We start from the raw sequence: 20,113 nt of genomic DNA, 5'->3' as shown, positions 1-20,113 counted from the left end.
AATTATAGGTCATCCAGGTCTTTATGTCCTTAAGACAATCCTGCAGTCTGCCTAGCTGATTAGTTTCATTTGGCTTCATAGATAAATACAATTGAGTGTCCTCAGCATAACAATGGAAATTAATACAGTGCTTCCTAATAATATTGCCTAAAGGAAGCATGTATAATGTGAACAGTATTGGTCCTAAGACAGAACCCTGAGGAACTCCAGGATTAACTGTACTGTGCAATCATACATTGAATTAAAACCATAAAGTTGAATCCCTATAAAAAGGAATGAATCAACAGGTGGTATAGAAAGTTTGCTCGGCACATTTTTTCCATCTGAAAAAATTTTAATATAACATAAATTTGCATCCAGATTTAATTATGTATGACCTCTTCTGCTCACTAAATATAGCATCTGTTCTGAGAACTTTAAGTCCAGTAGTTGGTTAAAGGGCAGCAAAATGTTTGAATGTCTCATCAAAGCTTTTGAAACTGGCTGATGAAGATCTGATTGTACTGAATCCATGAAAGAAGCCGTTATTATCCTGTGGGAGGTTTATGCTCACATTTCAGTCTTTACTGTTTTCACTTTGTTGGATTCGGACCTAACTGTAGGAAAGATAATTTCACATTTTTTTTGCTGTTGGTGAGCTTATCACATCTGGACAGGAATTATTTGCAATGAGTTATTGTCACCGTAACATTTATCCTAATTAAATCTCTATCTGTGCTCATTTCTCATTGATTTGCTCTTGTAGCGTTGGATTTCTGTTGAACACAGTAAATGGTGAATCTCTTTTGTTTTTCCTGCTTTTCCAAAGTGTTTCCACTTCAGTCGGTCTGTGGGTTTTTACAGATATGAGTTGAAGTCGTTTGTGCTCTTCTCTCTGAGAGGAAGCAGAGTTCAGTAATCAATCAGGACGGGCTGCTGACGGGGAGGAAGGTTTTTGGTTTTGACATTGAAGAATAGTTTCCTTTGAAATGACCGTGGCTTTATCATTCCATGCATTGCTGGTGTTGAGAAACATGGAGGTATGAGATCCCAGAATCAGCCACAAGGGTGAGACTCTGGCAGAATAACAGCTAAATAAGGGAACATTGTGATATTATAACCTGTGATTTATAACTGATTCATGCTATAACCTAATAAATGTGTTAAAGCTAACTCAAATACCTATTTTTATAATCTTTGTTTAAGAAGTAACTAAGTCAGAACAACAACTCACTGTGAAATGTGATGTTTTTGGTTACCAGGGAAACTGATGTTTTGATAGATATGACAAATATGGACTGTGATCTAAAAATAACGCTGACTGAAGGAACATTACTGAACTCTGCTATTTCCAAAGGATTAACACCAGAATAGATTAACAAAGTTTTTACTGGCCCAAAGAACAAAAATGGATACAAGCAGATCTAAATCTGGACCGAACCTCCTCCACCTCCTCCCTGGAGCAGAGCCCAGCGGGGCGTCGGTCTTCAGGTGAGCAGCCAGGTGAGGCCACACCGTCTGCTCTCCCCCTCCAAATTACATAGTCTGGGTGATTATTGCTCTTCTTAGATAAAAGCATAGTTCCAGTTAGGAGTCATATTAAGTGACTGTTATAAGAATTAATGTTTAATTGGTTGTCTGATGATTTATGGGCTATTGCTATTTCCCTGCTGAAATATTATAATAAAGTATTCATCCTGCAATTAAAGTTAATAGATTGGAAATTCTGTTCATTTTTATCATGATGATGAATTAACCACATATATCTTCTCAGTTTGTAAAAAGTCAGGTTACTGTGTGCATTACATCTAAAACTGGTTCTGTCAGATTACCTAGTTGTTGGTGGCCTTTTCTAAACTTATCCTTGGGGTTATCCATTCCTTAACCTCTAAATTTAAACCTAGCAACTTACAAAGTGCAGAATCCGATGAGAGAAAAGCTGCCGTTAACAGACGTGACTGGTAATTAATTTGACCATTCAAAAGTGGCTACTCAGTTGAGTTAGTTATCAGTGGAAGCAGGATAGATGTCTGGATGGAGGCAGTTAGAAGCTAGGCGAATTTTCTCGCTTACCAGCTTAAACGTTCCTCAGATCCCATCTGGGTTGTACCATATGGGCTACGGGAACCGGACCCGTTAGATGGAGAGCTGGTCCAGTAATTCTCTGATAGTTAATTAATTTAATTAATTTTGGAGGTTACTGGCCCTAGGATTCCACACTGGGTATTTGATCATCCTTAATGGTTGCAAATGATTTCAGCTGGAATGTAAATAATGCAGATCAGAGTCCTTTATTCTTTACAGCATGTGGTAGATTTTATTGTGTGGAGACCAGATTTTAGGGGAAACTTGATTCACTTTGCCCTGTACAGCAATCACCAAGTGAAAGTAAAGATTTTACTCTTTTCATATTTTCTACAGCTCAAGTACAAATGAACGTTTAAATTCAAGCTTTTGCAAACGTGTTTCTCATAATGTTTGTAAAGCTGATCAGCACCAGGGAAATCTGTCTGTGTTTTCTCATCTACTGGAGTTTTCTTTTCTGCTTCTTAATTGTTCAACAAACCGAAGTAAAAACACGTGTAAGACACCAGAGCGAGGAGTTCCAACAGAGGAGGAAAGAAATTCATAAAGTAATCAGAGATGATAAAACAAAACAGGACATAAAACAAAAAGGAAAAAAATGGAAAAAGAAGTATGACTTGATCTGGAATAAGGGCTGAAAATGAGGCTGTTGAAATCCCGCAGATTCCTGATACCCCATAAATAACACAATGCATACTATACAAAGTGGATAAGAGGGAAAGTAAAGAGGAGGAAAAAAGTGGGAAAATAATGACGACAGCAGTGACAGTAATGGTAAGTTGTAAAATATTGTTGGAGATGATGAGGGGAAAAATCCGAGGTTACACGATAATAGTAGCAACAACCTGAGCTGAAAGGAATATATGGTATAATTGCACACTACAGCATCACATACACATGATCAGATAAATAGTAGTAATAATAGTCTTCAAGGGAAACAGACTGAGCAGCAATTTAGCATTTTATGTCAACCAGCAATGACTGTTCACTGGACCTGAAGAGTAAGATAGAGATAGTAGGAGTCTGGAAGAAAACCCCTACAAAGCATCTGTCTATGTTTCTGATACTTCAGGTGAAGATTACAGTCTGAAAAGTAATTTGTTTAAATGGTAAATTGTGTATTTACTCTCCCTGCCAGACAAAAAGTTCCAATCTGCAGGTTGAAAGTATAAAATGTAGGCATTCAGGTGATTTTCTAGTGAATATTAACTAACGTCAAGCAACAGATCTGACTTTTAGAAACTGTCAAATGTAGAAAACGTGAAATTATAAGAAGCAGATGTATCGAAACCATTCAGCTAAAGCAAATACATTATTCACAAACAGAAAAACCCAACACTGGAACACAACAAAGTGAATGATTGACTTTGCTGCGTTGCATCACGTGTGACGAGTCGCTGACCTCTCGCTGTGTTTGCATCCACGTTTCCCCTGATATCAGCAGCTTCCTGTCTGATCAGTTCCACTTCACAGCTCACCAGAAAAAAATTCATCTGGAGAAACTCTGATGCTCGGTTGAATCTCGATCTGTCACGATGGTAGAGGGAGATGTGATGGAGGATGTAGAGACAGAGCAGGCGTTCTGGAATCGTCCAAGACAATAATTTTGGAATTTCTGGTTTCAAGTTGTTTGTTGTCTTTTGTTGTCGTTTCATATATGTTTGAATTTCTATGATCACTGAAACTAATTGGAAGCAGAATGAATAAGATGTTAAAGGTAAATGTTTGCCCTAAAGTCTAACGCTGTTTTGGAATGTTCATTTGATGGAATATGATATAATATATGGTTTAGCTCAGGGTCACAGTGTGGGATTGTGGGTAATGCAGTATGGCTGCAGAGGGAAAATGCCAACATTACCAGAGAGGAAAAGACACAACCTAAAAAAAACCAAACTATTCTGCACAGTCTGAGAGGCGACACAGTAATTGTGATTTTTAAGTTTTGTTTGTTTCATATTTGTTGCCATTGTTTGTTGAAGTGCGTTTTATGGACAGTTTAATCCAGCGTTAGCTAGCTAACACGTGGGACCCGTCTAACGACAGGAAACCAGCTGGAAAGACTTTCTGGAATCCGTCTAATTGGAGACATTTTTGTGAAACTTTATGTGTTTCTGAAATGTTTGCATGTCGTTTATTTTTATAGTTTTCACGGTGTCGGCTGACCAACGAGCAGATGAACCTTTGAAGACATCTGTGTGATGTGTGGCTTTCATTATATCAGACCGGAGGAGTTACACGTTCATTTTATCTGAATATTACATCCAGTCTAAAGCGTTTCTGTCACATGACTGCAGATTTAAAGTTGTTTTTCATGTGATGAAGAAGGCTGAAGTTTTATCTAACCTGATTTGGGCAACATTTAATGAAATCTGCTCACGTTTCAATGCATCACCACCTTTTCCCTGATGTTTTTCTATTGGCTGACTCGGTACACTCTAATCATTGACCAACAATAGAGCCGCGCTTTCCTGCGTCTTCTTGCTTTTGTGGCCACCTGTAAGGTTCAAAGCTGCTTTTCTGTTTTAATCTGCTTATGGAGTGTGGTCTCGCAGCTGCAAGAACATGGATTTTAATCCACAGTGTGACACAAAAACATGTGAGTCCATGTGTGCAGCTGGTTAAGGTCAACATATTGTTACCTCTTCGAATGCCACACGTATTACCAAGGCTGCAGGTCATTAATATTCTACTTAGAACCCACAGTTGGAATCAGTAGGAGGATAAGATGTAGTTGATGCGAGGTTGTTCTTCACATGGACGGTGCACATGCTTTTAAAGCAGCTGCACGTTCATCAGGAACAAAACGATATTAAATAAAGTTCATTCACGTGTCAGATGGTGATTTATCGTGAATTCCTGTTTGACCAGTTGGTAGAGATGATGTAATCGAGTGAAAAGGGAACCTAAATCACTCTGTTAAAGATGTTAATGATGATTTTTCACATTTTTTCCCATCTTAGTTTAAAATGCCTTCTCCAGAACTATTTATATCCCTAGTAATCCATGGTGAAGCTTCTTCTTTTCCACCAGGTCAGTCTACCAGTTCCTGTGATTGCTACCAGTCTTTCTGCAGGTGTCCACTGGTATTTCGTTCCACTCCTCTTTTGCAACGATCTCCAGTTCTTTGAGGTTTTAAAGCTTCTTTAAGGCATCACTCTGTTGTTCAGTTTCCTCCACAGATTCTGAGTACGATTCAGGTCTAGACTCCAATCTGTTCACATTGTTGTTTTTAACCATTTTTCCACCACTTTGACTGTATTTTTTAAGATTATTGTCTCGTTGGAAGGTTTAAGGCTCCGCAACACCAAGTTTTTCTGCTTTAGTTTTCCTTCTAAATCTTAACCTCATCCTTTTTCTCTTGATGCAGTTTACTTTGCTAAAAAATAAGCATTACATTCCCACTATCACGCTTGACTTTGTGGATGTGTTCTCGGGGTTGAGGACTTTTCTTTCTCCAAATGAAAGCCATGTGTTCATTTTCTTCCGTCCATTCATAGAATTGATTACCTTCTTGGTTCATGTGAGCTTTTGTGAGTCTGTCTCGTCCACTGGCCTCGTTCAGTGTCTGCTCGCATGGTACCAGAATTGTTCAGAATGATCAGGATGTCCTTGGTGCCGGTCCTTGGATGCTCATTGGCCTCTCCATTCTTGTAAGTATAAGGCATGGTGTTCTTTTCACAAAGGTTGTAAAGGCATGTCTGTCTTGTAAGGAGCCACACTCAGAAACCAGACGTCCTCAATAAACTCTGTAGTGCTGAAGGCTGTTCTGTGAAGCCAGATTAGTGGTTAGCAGGTGTGTTGAGCCAAAGGTGGCTCTCTTTTTACCTGGCTGGATCACCATGGTAACATACGCTGTGGTGCTAACCAGAGTTTCAGATTTAAATTTTAAAATGTAAGAAGCGTCTTGAAACAAAGTGTCTCCTGATGATTCTGAGCTGAAGGAAAATGTTTTATCTATAAACACCTTGATGTGAATATTACTAAAAGTACTGAATGAAGCCATTTAGTTACAGTATTACACACTGTATGCATTGTGTTGGAAACCCCACATGTATTTAGTTAGTGATGCAGAAATCATATAAATATGGTTTTATGTTTGTCCTGATTTGCTGCCAAGTCCGTTTTCTCTGCTGATACTGCAGCTGATAGAACCCAGATTAGAACACGGATATTTCTGCTGGTATTTATTACAGAAAATATTCAATCAAGTGATCATTATGGGACAGTGTCAGACCTAAATGCACATCAATCCTGTATTAAATATATGAAGTTTAATGACTGTATTGTGCAGCTGTTAGTTGGAAAAAATCAGTTGTATTGATCAGTAAAGTAAATCCATTAGGAAGCAGTTTTCTAGCAGCATTGCTGTCCTTTGCAGTAGCAGCACTTTATACCGTCATACATTTTATATTCCTCATTGTTTTCTGTCAAAGTGCAGCAGGGAGATTAAACAATGAAATTGGTGAAGAACAACCAATAAAGCGAGGACTCAGACAGGGATGTGTCACCTGACCTGTTCTCCACTACAGTGAAAACATCATGAGGAAAATACAGGGTTTACCAGGAGAATCCATCAGAGGTCAGAACATAAATATCAAACGTTATGCAGACGACACAGTGCTGATAGCAAACAGTGAAGATAACCTGCAAACCATCGTATCTATAACTAATACAGAGAGACTACAACTGGGTCTGTCTTTAAACAACAAGAAAACAGAAGTAAAACTATCATCCCAACCTGTAACATAGAATTAGACCCAGAAACACTGAAGCAGGTTCATTGTTTCAGATATCTGGTTCATGGACAACATCAGATGGGAGGAGTGAAACAGATATCACATGTAGAGCAGAAACGACTGGAACAGCATTTACAAAAATTAAAAATATACTGACAACTATGAAAATAGCAGTTAGCATCCGTATGAGGACTCTCAGCTGTTCCATCCTACCAGTTCTGATGTACGGATGTGAATCTGGGAGCATGAATAATAAAATGCCAAACAGAATCCCTGAAGCAGAGATGTGGTTTTACAGCTATTCAGCTTCATCTGATACAGACAGAATAACCAATGAAGACGTCTTAAAAACACTAAACACTAATTATACGCTACTGAACAAAATTAGGAAACGACAAGCAACATTTTTTGGACACATCGTAAAGAAAGAGACCCTGGAATAAATCGTCACAAAAGGAAAAATGAATGAGAAGAGAGGAAGAGGCCGACAGAATGAAGATGATGGACGGACCGACATCATGGAGACACATGGAGCCATCAACAGCCACAAACAGAAAGGAAAAGATGGGATTAGATGGAGGGAAATGATGGATACGCTGAATGGCATGGACCTGGACTGATTGATTTCCATTAAAGTGACCTGTCGACTGAAGCAGCTGCACACAAACGTTTCATTTTGTTCAAAAGAAGCATCAAATGAAGCTTTAAATGCCTCTTTCATGTGTCAGAAACAAAAAGTCTGAGTAGACTAAGACAGTTGAAAACCACCTTTGTAATAGCTGTTTTTGTTGAACCACCTTCCACAAAGAAAGTCAGAATGTACAGCAATATAATACTTAATATACTTAACATACTTAATATAATAGTTCCCGTATGGATCTGGGACAACGTTTCCTCCATCAGGGTTTATATGGGGGTCATACAGTAAAAGAATTAATAGAGTGTAACAGGTCAAAGATAAGCACAGTTCATGGTATATTTGTGTAGGTATATAGAGCCTAGACTGAATACCCTTTAACTGCCGCTGAGTGAGAAAATGTGTTGAAATGGGAAATTGAGTGATGAACAGTTTTAATATGATGTCTTATCTTATGTGGAACTGGCTTCGTAGTAGAACTCCTCTGCTTCAGCTGTTCTGTTTTTGTCATGTATTCAAACACGGTAGAAAGGACAAGAGAAAACTGTAAAGAAACAGCTTTTTTTGTGTGAGAATTTGAAGGTGTAAAAATAACTTTGGATGTGGCATTTTTAGCAAAAATGTCATTTAAAAAAATAAATTTATCGTCAACATCTCTAGATTAATATTTTGTAGTGTTCTGTCACCTGTTAATGGAGTTTCTAACCAGAAGAAGTCTATTGGTCGAATAAAAACTTAGTATAAATCTAAATTAGGCACACATTGCAGTAATTTTGTTGTAAATTGATATTTTCTCCTTTCAGATTAGTCATTTAAGCTCCAAAGCTTCTCTCTACAACACTGACATTTTGACCCTAAACACTATCAGCACCTGAATGCTGGTTCAAGACAGTTTTGCTGTTTTCTCAGTGTTTGTGATTTGGTTTGTCACTGATCTTAGCTTCTTTTAGCCTTCCAGCTACTGATGTAACTTTAAATAAACCCAGAGAGCCAGTGGATGTATTCTTGATGAAAAACATTTAGACATCATCAACCAGTTTTAATGATTAATCCTCCTCATTGCAGGATGTGATAAATGGATGTTTTTACATTCTGTGCAGGTAATTAATGGGTTCAGATAAAGGTGTAGCGTGCTGATATCTGGTTATTTAGCATATTTACATCATTAGCATGAGCCAGATTTATCGTCCATATCGATCCTCCTGTTGTGCACGCGGTCCTGAATGTGCAGGACGGGCTGATAGTGTCGTATGGATCGGCTTTTGCAGCTTAGTTGAGCTCTGGACAAAGACCAAAGACACAAACAAGAAGCCTGTGAGGAAATATTCATTAAACTGTAACAAGAAATGGACTGAATTTGAATCGCTGACTTTTCCTTTCAATGACAAAACCACAAAAGTCACCTAAACTTTAATATTCAGTTCCATTAGTGTGGAAATTTTTTCCCTCCAATGTTAAAAAAAAAAAAAAAACACCTCCTGGTGAATGTCCTCATGTTCTGAATTATTCTGTAAATATTTCTGGTGTTAAAGCACGTTTTCTTGCTACTACCACTGACAAGTTTGGATGTAGTTTGGTTCTGTTTTGTTGGATCTTTGGATGAGAGGCTGTTAAAGCACCACTTGTACTGCTTCTCCTGTGGTGCTAGAAGGCTGTTGATCGGTCTGTTATATGGAATACACTGGAAAATAAATGGTTTATTTCCATTTTAACCATTATTCTATCATTTTCTCCGAGTATTTGGTTTGAAGTCTAGAGCGCATTTTCACCCAAAACACCAACAACTCGTCTTTCTCTGCATTTATTTTAATGTTGTTGTTCATCAGCAACACATTTCAGCTGAGCCGAAAGTGGTTCAATTATTTCTTTAGAACCATGGAAAAGGTTGTGTTTCATGTGTTTTTGAAAGTAAAATGTTTCCTTGCAGCTTTTTGTTGTCTTTAAATATCTGAAATCAGCCTGTTTGGCCTTAAATTGCTCTTGGTGCACGCTTTTATTCCGAAACAACTAACTTGTAAGTTCAGTCAAACCATTCAGGGTTTGATATCATGTAGAACTGAAATCTTTCAATTTCTCTATTTTTTTCTCCTATTGCTTTTTAAAATAGTTATTTTATCATTTTCTGTTCGGCATCAAACATGAGTTGTCTGTAGACCAAAGCTGTTTCACTAGATTCACTTTTTCAGGAGATAGTCTACATTATGTATTTAAATTTCATGGGTTAATTATGGTGACCAGGACTGTCAGGGTTAAGATAACTGAGCGAAGTAAGGAGCTGGAAGCAGGTCTGTACGATTTGTCTGATGGTGGTAATTCATCTTCAGGGTAGAGGACGCGCTTCAAGGATTTTGTGCATCTTGCATGCATAATTTGAATAGTTAAATCTGTACATGCTGAACTATGCACACATGTAGGACTGTCCTTACATGACAGACTGCAGCTGGAATAAAATCTACTGTTTGTGTTACTTTCAGGGTTGCAATGATTTAACTCTCGTGTCGTCCTGCGGGTCAAATTGACCCGTTTTAAAGTTTGAAAATGTGGGGAAAAAAAAATATTTTCACCATGAAACTGCTGATGTCCACATTTTCAACATTTTTGGGAAATCTTTGAACATTTTTTGGTGGAAAAAGAGAAATGTTAAAAATGTTTCTTAAGAGCATTCACATAAAAATCAACCAAAATCCAGCAAAATTTGCTGGATTTTGGTTGATTTTATGTGAATGCTCTTAAGAAAATATCAGAAGTTTTACTGATATATGTGGAATCACTTTAGATATTTTTAGTATTTTTTTGGAAGATTTTTACTCATTTTTTGAAAATATAAGAATAAGAATTTTCTTGCCAAATTTGGGGAATTTTTTTAAAAATAAAACTTTGAAGGGAAACTTTTAAGGAATTCTTGAATTTTTTTGCTGAATTTTTGGATTTTTTTTGAGACAAGTAAATAATATTTTTTGGTGCCCATAAATGAAGACAACAGGAGGGTTAAAAAAAGAAACTGTCCAGGCCGTTATCTGCTCTGAGTGATTCAGTGTGTTCTAATTTCAGTTTGCATGTTTTCTCAGGAAGTCAGTGGGGAAAAACATTTTAAAATCAAGTGAACACATGACCTACACTCAGCATGAAGGTCCTTCTTTTATTAGACTGTCTTTGGAGCCAGTACAGTGAGTTTGGCTCGTTGTAATTCCATGTATTTTGGCTCAATCGTTGGCTCTTTATTCTGGCCTAATTTATTCTATTTAAGTTATGATTATGTATAAACCTCACATAACCTTCGGGAAAAAATGAAAAGAAACATCCGGACTGGAGAGGTTTGGCCACTCGGTTGATTCTCAGATGGTTGAAACAGGAAAGGCGTGTTGCTGCAGAAGTCCTGCTGGATCCGTTTGTTAGCGGCGCCACAGATGCAGGAGTGACACTGGACACTCTGCACACTGACGCTTTGAGAAGTACTTTCTATAGAAGCAGGTAGAGGCCATGTTCAACAGATCAACTGATGTCTGGAACATGAAGGGAGGTTCATCTGAGCTTACCAGATACAATAAAGATTTTTTTTTTTTTTTTAAAGCGTGTTTCCAGACTGCAGGAGTCAAAAGTAACTCGGGAGTTTGTTGTCAAGCGAGGCGGATTTAAAGCACCAAATTCTACCTGAAACAACACGTTTGTCAATCAATGAAACCTTTAATTTAAAAACACACAGTTTGTTCATTTGCATTTGTCTAATAGAACTAAATGACTGTAAAAGTCAAATTCTAGCTGTAGTGTTCCGTTCTTCCACAATACGGTTAAAAATGGTCAAATCTGACGACTTTTTTGGAGCTAAAAACAAAAATAACAAAATTATTGTAAAGATTGACAGTGTGAACGGAACAAAGTGCTGTTTCTAGCAGCAGCTTGATTTTATGAATATTATTAACTGATACCTGAGAGAGGTTGGCTCTGAATAATTTTCTCTGGTTCCTAAAATATATTTTAATCCACTACAAAACATTAAACATTTGAATAAATGCTCCCAAACTATAAAACAGAACTTTCCTTCTCCTGCATCCTTTATTGCTTTAGGCGATGTAGTGAAATATACATTTTTAGATGTCAAACACAGTTGGTAGACCTCAGTTTTATATCATAAATATTAAAGAACTTTAGTTGTTCAACGTATATTTCTGCAGTTTACAGCAGTGTTCAGCCTTTTTAAAGAATAAATTGTAATTTCCAGATACCTACAGTTAGTTCATGTTAAAGTGGCATCAGGATATAAATACAGGATATCACATTAAAGTCCAGCCACAGTTTTACCTCAGAATGTAGGTTACTGTATTAGACTATTGACCTAAACCTCACCCTGTAGTCACCTAATTTACATACAGGAACATTTAAATAATCTTCTCTGATAAAGATAATGTCGTGCTGCATATTCAGGCCGTACTAAACGCCTTGGAATAGAAGATTCGTCTGGATCTGGAGGGTTTGCAGCACTCTGGGAAAGTGTTTCCCTCTGATAGTGAGCAGCTATCCCTGGACTAAACAGTTTTCAGGAGGTTTCTTGCTGACCTGTCATCCTGTTAAAGCCGTTAGCTGTTACTTTACCCAGACTGAGTCCAGCAGGAAGGCATAGGCTGGTTTTTCTGCAACGGGAGGACAGGTGGTAAACTACCTGGCCTCTTCCCCTGAGGTGTTTTCCTAAACGATGAGTGGATGAAGTGAACGCAGTGGAATGATTCAAACAGCAGCCCTGCACAGATCACTGTCTGGCCTGCTTTTTCCATTTCACGCTTCCGTTCAGTGCTGTGATTTTTTTAGAAGTGCATTCAGCAGATAGAGTGTTTTCTGATGGACGGATACATTACTGAGCGCGTTTTGGAGTTCTATCGTTTTCCTCCTCATTCAGAGTGTGGAAGTGGCAGAAGGTCCATCAGCTGCTTTTTCCAAACACATTAAATCACAGCGTTCACTCTTTCTCTGTAGTTGGATCGAAACATTCTGAGCTAAAGTGTGGAATATATTTTTAAAAAGTGGAGATTGAGTCCTGCAGGAGACAAGGATCTGGTGCTGCTCTTAGTGATCGTCTGCCTCCGAGGAAAAAAAACAACTTCATACTGGAGATGTTCCTAATGAGGAGCTTCTGGAGGGTCAGACTTGGAGCTAATTACGATTTCAAAGATAGTTTCACTTTTTAAATCTGTCTGAAAACACTTCAACAGTTGGTAACAGGAGTTTACATGTGAACAGTTTGGAAATTACAGGCAAATTCCACCATCCTGGAGTAGAAATGCTCTCTAAAGTCACGTGAATAAAGCTGATCTGACAGCTCAGTAGTCAGTTTAAGCTGGATGTGTTGAAAGAGCAGCAATGATTCATCAGTTCACTTATTAACCCTCGTCTCGTCCTGCAGGTCAAATTGACCCGTTTTAAAGTTTGAAAATCTGGAAAAAAAAAAAAAATTTTCACAGTGAAACTTCTGATGTCCACATTTTCTACATTTTTGGGAAATCTTTGAACATTTTTTGGTGGAAAAAAGAAATGTTAAAAATGTTCCTTAAGAACATTCACAAAAAAAATCAACCAAAATCCTGCGAAATTCGCTGGATTTTGGTAGATTTTTATGTGAATGTTCTTAAGAAAATATTAGAAGTTTTACTGATATATATCGAATCACTTTAGATATTTTTAGGATTTTTTTTGGAATTTAAAAAAAGAAATAAATAAATAAAAAAATTAATTTTCTTGGTTAATTCAGAAAATAATCAACACATAAATTGACCATGAAAATAATCATGGGTTGCAGCTCTGCGACAGATGCCTTCAGATGGTGAAAGTTATTAATCTGTGTTTCTATGTCAGCGTTTTATGTCAGATGATGGAGGGAATTCTGGATGAATAGTGACACTAAGTCGTGAATAAAAGTTTCACAGTAAGCTTGGATTAATAAATACTAATCTGTTCACATTTCTCTCATGACTTTCAACTTAAGCTCTGAAGTTTGCAGAGAAAAGGGCTTTTTTTTCCCCTTTTTTTTTGCCTGCTGTCAGATTAGAACTTCTTCAGATTGCCAGTGACCAAAATGGTTTATTTATATACAGAGATTTGTTTCATTCTATAATTTAATCATGTGAGCTCACCATTTAAATATACTCTTATCGCTATCGGTAATTAGGTATATGCTTTTGAAAGAAATCATTTCAATAATAGCTATGGTTTTAAATGAACCTGCTGACAGTATTTGCATGTAAAGGTGCAGAAGGGTCATTTTTCAGAGTTGTTCTTTCATTAAACGGCTGTGTTTGTGTTAGCAGCTGTTTAAAACACTCCATCCTGCTGTTTTTTAACTTAAAGCCCTGCGGTTCACATCAGTGTGTAGGAGCAGATACTGTGCTTCTAACATAACGGCCTTCACTTACTTTATTTACAGAATTTAAACATCTATATGTGGCTCGCTTTGTCACCAGGGGAAGAAATTAAAGATTAATTCTCATGAATATATTTCCACTCCACACGTCTCCCTACGGAGGTGTATGAACAATACTGTATAGAACTGATTTAACAGCAGATAAAACACAGAAGAGAGTTTTTCCAGGAACCAGAACCCTGTTTTATTCCAGAAAAAGCATTTTTGGTGCTATTTGCTGAGTTTATCTCCACATTTCTTTCCCAAACAGTTCCTATTTTCTCATCATCGCATCTGTATGGAATTTTTAATGAAAGTCAAACTATATTTCGCAGCGCATAACTGCAAATTAAAAAAAGAAAATCAACAATCGCTAATTATTAATCAGTTTAGACTGATTTTTATCTGTTTTTTTCCTCTTGAGATGTGTGCTGCTGATTCTGTTTATATGTTGCTTGTTGACTTGTCTGTAATTACAAAAGAATGCACAAGGATCAGTCTATAACTGCAGGACTTTTAGTATCATAGTTGACATTTTTGCTGTTTTCAGGCCTAAAACCAACATGACCACTTATAACCAAACACCACATGGTATTTTAGAGAAAGATTCTAATAAATGTTAGTATAGAATTTATTTCTACAGATATTGTAGTAAACCTGTTGACTACTTTCTATTAAAAAAGTCAGAAAGCCTTGGAGTCTGGCCAGTCTTTTCTTCAGGAGGAAATGACATCATATGGAGCAGGTCATGTGATCTGGAATTAACACACTTCCTGGAGAGGTGTTTTTGTAACGAGGAACTTAGTGGAATGGGGTTTAATTTGTTATTTTCCATACAAACTGTGATATATTGCCAAAAAAGAAATATCTGTCATGATTATCTCAGCTTAATAAAAGAACACAATCCAAACTATTTCTGAATCAGCTCATTTTATTATTGTTTAGCTCATTAGAAGGTGGTTGGTTTTAAATTCAGACGGTTATTTTGTTGACATTTTAGTGATATCCAGTCATTTTTTAATAATAAGTGATTGCTTCCATAATAAATAATGATGGAATTTGTAAAGACATGATCATAATGAAAATAAAAAAGATATTTATTTTTACTTTGAATAAAAATATATGAAATATTTCCCAGAAAACCAACCAGCTGGTTGTTAGCAGCTACAGCTGGAGGTGAATTCTCAGCGGCTGGTTGTGTTGAATCTGTTGGTGTTCTATCTGAGCTGCTGCCGTCCTGCCTGTGATTCATCCTGAAATAAATCCTGGTGTGAGCTGAGTGACGTCTGTCTAACCTCTGCTTCTCTGTCGCCTTCACAGGAGCCGTCTGTGTTCGCGATCGCCTCTCGTTCCGGTTCTGTCAGACCCTGCGCTGGCTCGGCCGCTGCCTCCTGCCCAACGTCCAGTCGCAGTGCTGCAGAACCTGCAGCCAGCGCTCCAGCGGCACGTCTCCTCACCGAGGTGCAGCTAAATAAGCTCTCACATCACCAACAGGAACACTGACTGATGACATACATCATCATTTCAAGTCTGAGCCTCTCCTGGTTTCCTCCAGTTCTCCTCTGCATGTTTGAGCAGAACTGAAGTTATCTGGGAACGTAATGATCAAAAAGCAGAGCAGTGAGATTGTAAATATTTGTTTGCACTTTTATACTACACAGTTTGACTAGTTTTATGACTCCAGATTTCTTTGTAGAAGGTTCCGTAGCCTGCTTAGTCATGTTTTATAACACATGTAGACAAACCACTCATTAACCTCTATGGTTGGTACAATGCTTTTTGATTTGATAGCAGAAAAAATTGTCCAGGTTAAAGCAGCTTAATGAAGCAGAAAGTCCGTGGTGCATAAATGATTCATGTGATGTATAAATAACTGACCGTTTGCTAAGTCCTGCCTCCTTACAGATAATTCTACTTTATTTCAGCCTGCTGTATTTCTGATCTAATGTCTGTGCTGCAGCTCTATGGGTCACACTAACTTTAAATTTTCTACCTGCTTTGTAGAGATTTAAGCTAACGAGTCAAAATGGTGTATATTGGGCCAAAAGTGTGAGCTAGTGCCCTGCAGCTTTAAAAAAAAAAAAAAAAGGCTGCTTTTTACATGAATAATTTTCACATCTGACCAAATTAAACCCAGAAATTAGTCACCTCCTTCCCTATCCAAGTCAACTTGACTCGATCACACTTTTATTTCCATGTGTGAGGCTGATTTTCTGCAAACTGAGCAGCTAAATGCTTTGTCTGATTACCCAATGGACTATTATGAGGAAGTTATTTTAGCTCGGTGCGGTTTGCAGTATTTATTAGAACTATACATATTTAATCACAGAAATCTGGAAATGAACAATATATTATTTCACTTTATGATCAAAACAACAAAAATTAGACAAAAAAAGACCTAATACCAGACAAAATATTACAGAAATGAGACACAAAACAACAGAAATGAGAAACAAATGAGACAAATGACAAAAATGGGACAAAATATTACACAAAATGACAAAAGAACCATGAACAATCTAGTGTTTTACTACAACTAGTCATGGTCAGGAAATGATTTTAAATTCATAGTTTTACTAATTCTGATAAACATCGACATGTTGTTTCGTCTCCTCAAAATCAACTGGAAGAAAAAACGCTCAGCTCAACGCATGATGACGTAGAATTGATTATGACCAGTAATACTTAATTTTCTGTACCTGATATCTCGTATGCTCTGACACAGACGGACCAGCTGACAGTAATCCCTGATGCAGTTGGTAAAACTACCAGCTCATTTCTGTTTTTACAGTCGATCAGACTTGAGAGCAAACTTTTAAAATGATTTGTGAATCTCTAGTCTCTTTGAAAGCTGCAGAGAGATTGCTGATGTTTGCTGATTCTTGTGACTTCTTCATTACCCAAATCTTTACAAAGCAAGTGCAAAGTGCCGTCCATTGATGTGAAACACAGCAGATTGAAATAAACTGTAATTCTCCTTCATTTCCTGGTGTTACAGACGCTTGCATTGCACTGATGCAGTTTACAGTAACGGGTGGATTTAGTGCTGAAGTCTCCGTGTTTTCTGAATCACTGACAGGTTCTCATTTTTAGTCTGTTTTCTTCGATTTTACATCTGAAATTACAACCATAAGCTCCACAAGCTGTTTAAAAACTCAACCTCAGGATGACTTTTTCATGCTTTAACCCTCCTGTTGTCCTCATTTACAGGCACCAAAAAATATTGTTTCCCTGTCTGAAAAAAATCCCAAAATTCCCCAAATTTCTGAAAATTTGCAAAACCGTCAGGAAGAAAATTCCAATAATTCCTTAAAAGTTTCCCTTAAAAGTTTTATTGTAAAAAATCCCCCAAATTTGGCAAGAAAATTCTTATAAATATTTTCAAAAAACTCCTAAAAATCTTCCAAAAAAATCCTAAAAATATTTAAAGTGATTCCATATATATCAGTAAAATTTCTAATATTTTCTTTTTCCACCAAAAAATGTTCAAAGATTTCCCAAAAATGTTGAAAATGTGGATGTCAGAAGTTTCACTGTGAAAATATATATTTTTCCACATTTTCAAACTTTAAAACGGGTCAATTTGACCCAGAGGACGACATGAGGGTTAATGATGAGTTGGACGGTTCTTAACCTGGTTTTAGTTGTTTCATCTCCTTAGTAGTTTTGTTTGCTTGATGCAGACCCTTAATAATTTGACCCTTCTGAGACAGATTAACATCCTTTCATGACCACAGGATATGTCTTCCTACATGAGAAGCTCCTCCCTGCATCAGCTAGGGTTAAAGAAGTTGTTTCATCACTGCAGTGATTTTCCAATGGAAGGATCTGAACTATTTACTTCGTGAAATCCAGTTGGAGACTTTTTTTTTTTGGCCAGGCGATGTATTTCAGAAAGACTCAGGCACTTTCAAAAGATATGTAGCAGATGATTGGATGAACCATCCATCAGCATCCATCACAGGCTAACCAGTAAACCTTCATAGGATACGAACTGGTCTGAAACATTCATGTTTAATGTGGTTCAACCACAGGCAAAAGATGAAGCCTGGAGAGATGGATTCTACTGAGATCTAGCAAGTTTCGTGAGAATCCAGTGAGATAAGAGTAAAATGATGAGATCAAACCATTTCTGGTTCTTTAACCTGGTCTGGATGCTTCCGTAACACACAGGCCAGTTAGACCACATCCACAGAAACACATCTTCATTTGAAGCCTTTGATGGGTCTAAAGACACTTAGATTCTGAGGAATATGGTCATCAAAGGGTTGGAAAGATCTCCATCCAAAGGAGCATCATGGAATAGTTTCAGAGATGATCTCCATCCACAATACAACACCTCAAAACACAGTTCCTGTGACCAATCATTTCCACTGAGCATACATGTGGTGGTGCAAACATGAAGCAAAGGGTTGATGGTTTAGTTGAAGAGTCCCAAGATAGAGGTGTGACCAATCAGAGGACATGTCATGACTGATAGGAACCAATCACGAATCTAATGTAAATGTCTGCGTAATCATTCTCCGTTTCTACCTGTCTAAATGTCAAAACTGCAAACAGAAGTCCAGAAAATGATTCCAGAAGGTTGGTTTTAAGTGTGGATGAATCTGTCTTTTTAAAAAAATACAGATTTACATATAGACAAGGCCTCATTCATGGCTAAAGGTTATATTTTTCCAGCAGTATGTCTCTACTTTTAATCATAGAAGAGATTAGGCTGCAGAGTTTGCTGGACTGTGGGATCATGCAGAACTGACCTTCACAGTAGATTTCCTCCCAGTCATTAAGACTTAACACATAATCTGTAACCTCATCAGTGGAGTAGGGAGCTAATGACGCGCTACACACAACTCTGGAACAATGAGTTACTCTGGATAGCTGCAGTTAGCCTGACACACTGAGGTTTAAGGCTGAAGTTAAATCCTTTAGTGGTTTCAAGACCACCCAGTAGGTTTTAACATTCATTGCTTTTCCTCTATTCATCGTTGACATCCAGCTGTCGGTAGTAAAGGAGGGTTTAGCAGACAGTCAGCGGGGCTGTCAAACATCTACTGCATCTTGTAAAAAGTCTTTTTGAAGTCGGATCTTTAACGGTTGTGTTTTGTCACACTTCACCGCACACATTTGTAAAAGTCACAAAGTAAAATGTGAAAGTAAAAGCTGCAGGAGATGTTTGGCGCTAGAGGCCATTGGGTCAGGTATTGCACTGTTAACCCGAAAGTTCTTTCTACTCAACAGTTTCAGTAAATACCACTAAAAAAAATGAGTTTTGTTGCATTACTTAAACAGTTTGAATATATGGAGAGCGTTTGAGACAGCCTGTGGGTGTACTCGTTTTTTTAAGTTTAACAAACTTAAAACGGGGCCACAATTTGTTGCTGTGTTCTGATTGGCTCACAAGTCAAAACAAGTCTGGGCTTGTCCATTGGGGGATACAGAGAAGTTTGTGCCTTTTTCTCATTTTCACAGAGCAATGTAAGGCCTTAGAACCTTTCATGCTTCTTGGAAAATACGTTTTCTGCCTGCATTTTTCAATTTTTTACAAGTTTGGACCCTTTCAAAGGACATTTGTCTCCAGTAAAGCGGATGCCATTTTCTGTCTGAACGAGGTGAGTTCTTTTCTCTACTAATCGGAAACTGCTGGTATTTTTCTAGCTTGAAATGTGTACATGTTAATGTGGGTAAGGTGAACAGTAAGACTTTGATAATCATTTTGTTTTTAGAGTTTCTGTCGACCTGTGTGTTCTCTGCATACAGTTTTGAAACAGTAGAGTAGAATTCAAATTACTTCAGTGTAGTTTTGAAAAGTAAATGCCCATTTTTAACATTAGCCCCATTTATTGTCCTATTTTTGTATAAAGCCTCATTATAATGCCTTGGAAATGCAAGTACTGCCCTGTCATCTGTGAGAAGAGAACACAGCTTATCAAACATTGTCAGCTAAAACATGGAACTTCTGCCAGAACTGAACTCTTTCTTGCTTATACCAGGAATGTATGTGTACATTTAAGTCTCTCAATGCACTCCATAGCTATTTATTCTGCTTTCACATCATAAATGTGGGTCAAATGCAAACTGTAGACTCTACAATTAAGTTTTGCTGTTTGTCATGGTAATTTTTTCTCATGACAAATGTATTTTTGTTCATATTTTTCAGGTTTACTTGGAGTTTAACAGGGTTGAAATCTTCAAGAAAAATTCTTTCTAATTTCATGGAAATCTTCAAGAGGAAGATGGTTCAGAGAGGCAAGCAGTTAGCTGACCTGCTACAACAGACAACGGTGGGTT

At 37.4% G+C, this 20,113-nt stretch overlaps 1 protein-coding gene across 4 annotated transcripts in view; it reads left to right on the top strand.

Annotated features, from left to right (window-relative positions):
• The window catches only part of LOC111568352 (A disintegrin and metalloproteinase with thrombospondin motifs 7), a 168,430-nt gene extending 151,623 nt beyond the window's left edge, over positions 1 to 16,807 (top strand). For all 4 annotated transcript variants that reach the window (XM_055011116.1, XM_055011119.1, XM_055011120.1 and 1 more), the window contains one exon: positions 15,146 to 16,807. In XM_055011116.1, the coding sequence (XP_054867091.1) occupies positions 15,146 to 15,300 (155 nt within the window). In that variant the 3' untranslated portion in view covers positions 15,301 to 16,807. The remainder of the gene's footprint in view (positions 1 to 15,145) is intronic.
• The last annotated feature ends 3,306 nt before the right edge of the window (positions 16,808 to 20,113 follow it).

Source organism: Amphiprion ocellaris, chromosome 1 (assembly GCF_022539595.1).
Source record: "Amphiprion ocellaris isolate individual 3 ecotype Okinawa chromosome 1, ASM2253959v1, whole genome shotgun sequence".
Taxonomy (NCBI): Eukaryota; Metazoa; Chordata; class Actinopteri; family Pomacentridae; genus Amphiprion; species Amphiprion ocellaris.
The sequence above is the reverse complement of the archived record's forward strand: the minus strand, read 5'-3'. Positions and strand labels throughout refer to the sequence as shown.